Below are 2,913 nucleotides of genomic sequence, written 5' to 3' on the forward strand. Positions count from 1 at the left end.
CACACACACACACACACACTTGGTTGAAACTAAATACATACAGACACTGTATAATAATAATAAGTCTAATAGGCTATTCCAAACTCACTTATTTTGAAAAAACGATAATGAAACTGAAAAATCCAGAAAATAGATTTATTAAATAAACAAATAACCTCTTTTACCAGTAAAATTGAAAGCGGGATTTATCTTGAACACACTTAAGTTTCTTTGGTTCCAGTTATAAAGATAATGTTTGATCTGGGAGTGGGCTTTGATAAATAGAGTGTATATAAATGGATAGAGCATGTGTGACGTCACCAATTGGTTTGTGGATTTCTGGCTGTTATGAGCTGTTGAATTTGCTGTTACGGGCGCAGCCATCCTGGTTGCGAATGTGACGATTTTAGACGAGAGGGAGGAGGGATGGAAGAGCCCTTACACTCGTTACATTACACATTTTCATTGGCAATCACATCATAGCCACGCCCTAAAAAAGCCCCTGCTGTATCGCCGATTTTAAAATCAACAAGACCATGATTCAAAAAAATGAACATCATTCTGTGTTGCAGAAGGGGTGCTATAATTAATGCTTAACATATTTTTAGTTTCTAAGATGGGAAGTCTTTTAGTCTGATGTTCCCGAAACTTAAAAGAGACATTTATTACATTTAATGGTGATGCAACATGAGTACTGAGCTTTGTCTCTCACTGCATGCATTATTCACGAGAGACCACTCAGAACATGTGTGTGACTGGTGGTTGGTGAATAACTGTACTAATGAATCGCAGGTGGTCTCTAGGTGGAGGGCCATAATGTGCTTCTATTTATCACCTTCATGCGACACTCCTTGAGCAGCCCCTCCACAAACTTCCAGTTGGTCTGGGCGATGACGGCGGGAGACAGATCAGACAGTTTGGGCTGTCGAAGGTTCTTCCCCAGGCTGCGGGCTTCCTGCATGTATTTCTGAAGATCAAACAGAACCAATTTGTGAGCTCTGGAGAACATACCCTCAAATTACAATACAGTAATCAAAAGAAATGTTGGATGGTTTTAATGCTCACAGGCTAAAGGTTGAGGCATTAAACCTCAGTGCACATACACGCACGCTTCCATTTTTTTTAAAATACGCTTTTAATCAGTTGTTGCTATTCTTTTTAAAGAGACAAACTATGAAAATCAACACTTCAAAGGATGTACATGTGCGTTAAGAGGAAAGGGTGTGACACAGGAGAGGAGTGTTTTGTGGAGTGTTGGGAGGTGAGGGTTTCCACTGATCCCATTACAGAAGGCAGTATTTCCACAATGTTTCATATCTCACACTGTATCCTTGAAATAAGAACTTTCCATCTGCTCTGCTTTGGTTATTGTTTGGTTTTCAGCTCAGAAACTGTCTAAGGGCCTTTTCACACAGTGACATTTTAGGTTGAAATCAGTCCATTTCGCTGAGAGAGTCTTTGCTAGTTTAAGCCCGACGTAGTTGTCAATTTTTCGTCATTTAAATAGCAAATGCACCTGCGCCCATCTGAGCATGTTAAGCCTAACACACATCTATGATTAATGAAGACACTAAGATGGATGTACATTCAGGAATGATCTCTCTATATAAAGCTAGTTTTTATTGGTAGTGGTGGATTCAGATTGCCTACCTGAGCACTTGGGTTTGACAGAAAAGCAATGCATGCATGTAATCCATGATCTCATTCAGTGATATAAGCCTTAATGGTTACGGTTCCCTCTCTTGCACCATATCAGAGCAGGATTATCCAGGTAATGCAAACAGAACTGCTGCTGCTTCAGTGAGAGTATAAAGGTGGAGGTAGGGGTGGAGGGGTCTGAAAGCATGAGTCCACAACACAGGCAGTTCCTCCACATACCAGGCAGGACGCAGAGGCAGATTTTTTAGGCGGTTTGATAGGCGGAGGGGACGCTTTGTCCCACTCCCAAAACGCCATGGAGTTCTGCAGGACCAGACAGCCCTGCTGAGGAGGAGGAGGAAAAAGAGGGGTTCCCCCGATCGACAGGCACAGGACACACGAGCAGACAGAAGGAGACAGAAACAAAAAGAGAAGAATGGAAAAGAAAACAGAAAGCAGCATGCACTTAAAGTCTCCAAAATAAACAAAGAAGGTTCAAACAGAAACAAACAGAAAATGACGCCATGAGACACACAGAGAAAATAAAGCCATGCTTTAACACTACATAACGTTAAAGATCAGAGGAGGGGAGAGGGCATTCAGACGGCAGGTAACGGCTTGGTTGCTAAGGGATTTTTCTACCTCTTTCAGGTCGTTGTCAAGGGCCAGATGCTCTGTTTGTTGTCTGTGACGGTCTTTCTTTCGTTGAGCTGTTGCCGTCCTATGAGACCACCTGCAGTTCCAACAATATGTAATTAAATTAGAATAGTTCCAAAGATATTTTAAAAGCCCTTTTCAAATAGAAATTATTAACACATTGCCATTCACAGAAACAGTCTACTTCTGAGCCAAATACAAGAGGTGGATATCAAATCATTGCTTTTTTCATGAGCCATCTGTTTGATGAATAGTTCAACAATTAAGCATATTTTGAAACATCATTTTTTCTCGCAAGAGACACACGAGAAGACTCAAACTCATGTCTCTGTGGAAGGTACATAGCTGGAGTCTGGATGTGGTTAGCCTAGGTAGCACACAGACTGGTGGCAGGGGGAACAAGTAAAAAGTAAGCAGACCAGAGGCTGAAGGGCTGGCCATAATATTTGTTCTTGTATTTTATTTCTATTATTATTTTGTGTATATTGTATGTATGTACAGTATATTGTATCCTAGCATTTAATTTATATTTTGTACTGTGTGACTGATTTTGCTGCTGTAACACTGTAATTTTCTATTTTGTTGGGATCAATAGCTATCTATCTATCTATCTATCTATCTATCTATCTATCTATCTAT

At 40.5% G+C, this 2,913-nt stretch overlaps 1 protein-coding gene and 1 long non-coding RNA gene across 8 annotated transcripts in view; one reads left to right on the forward strand and one right to left on the reverse strand.

Annotated features, from left to right (window-relative positions):
- Positions 1 to 2,913, reverse strand: part of LOC116673488 (DENN domain-containing protein 5B) — a gene marked incomplete at its 5' end in the record, with an annotated part of 86,106 nt that overhangs the window by 20,961 nt on the left and 62,232 nt on the right. For 4 of the 7 annotated variants that reach the window (XR_004327849.1, XM_032505845.1, XM_032505844.1 and 1 more), the window contains 3 exon segments: positions 815 to 946; positions 1,858 to 1,962; positions 2,260 to 2,350. Coding sequence is in view for 6 of the 7 variants with exons in the window: in XM_032505845.1 (XP_032361736.1) it covers positions 815 to 946; positions 1,858 to 1,962; positions 2,260 to 2,350 (328 nt within the window). 7 annotated transcript variants of the gene reach the window in all.
- The window catches only part of LOC116673493 (uncharacterized), a 20,226-nt gene that overhangs the window by 2,475 nt on the left and 14,838 nt on the right, over positions 1 to 2,913 (forward strand). The window contains exon 2 of the long non-coding RNA XR_004327850.1: positions 284 to 295. This is a non-coding gene — a long non-coding RNA (uncharacterized LOC116673493). The remainder of the gene's footprint in view (positions 1 to 283; positions 296 to 2,913) is intronic.

This window comes from Etheostoma spectabile, chromosome 23 (assembly GCF_008692095.1).
Source record: "Etheostoma spectabile isolate EspeVRDwgs_2016 chromosome 23, UIUC_Espe_1.0, whole genome shotgun sequence".
In the NCBI taxonomy this organism is placed as follows: domain Eukaryota; kingdom Metazoa; phylum Chordata; class Actinopteri; order Perciformes; family Percidae; genus Etheostoma; species Etheostoma spectabile.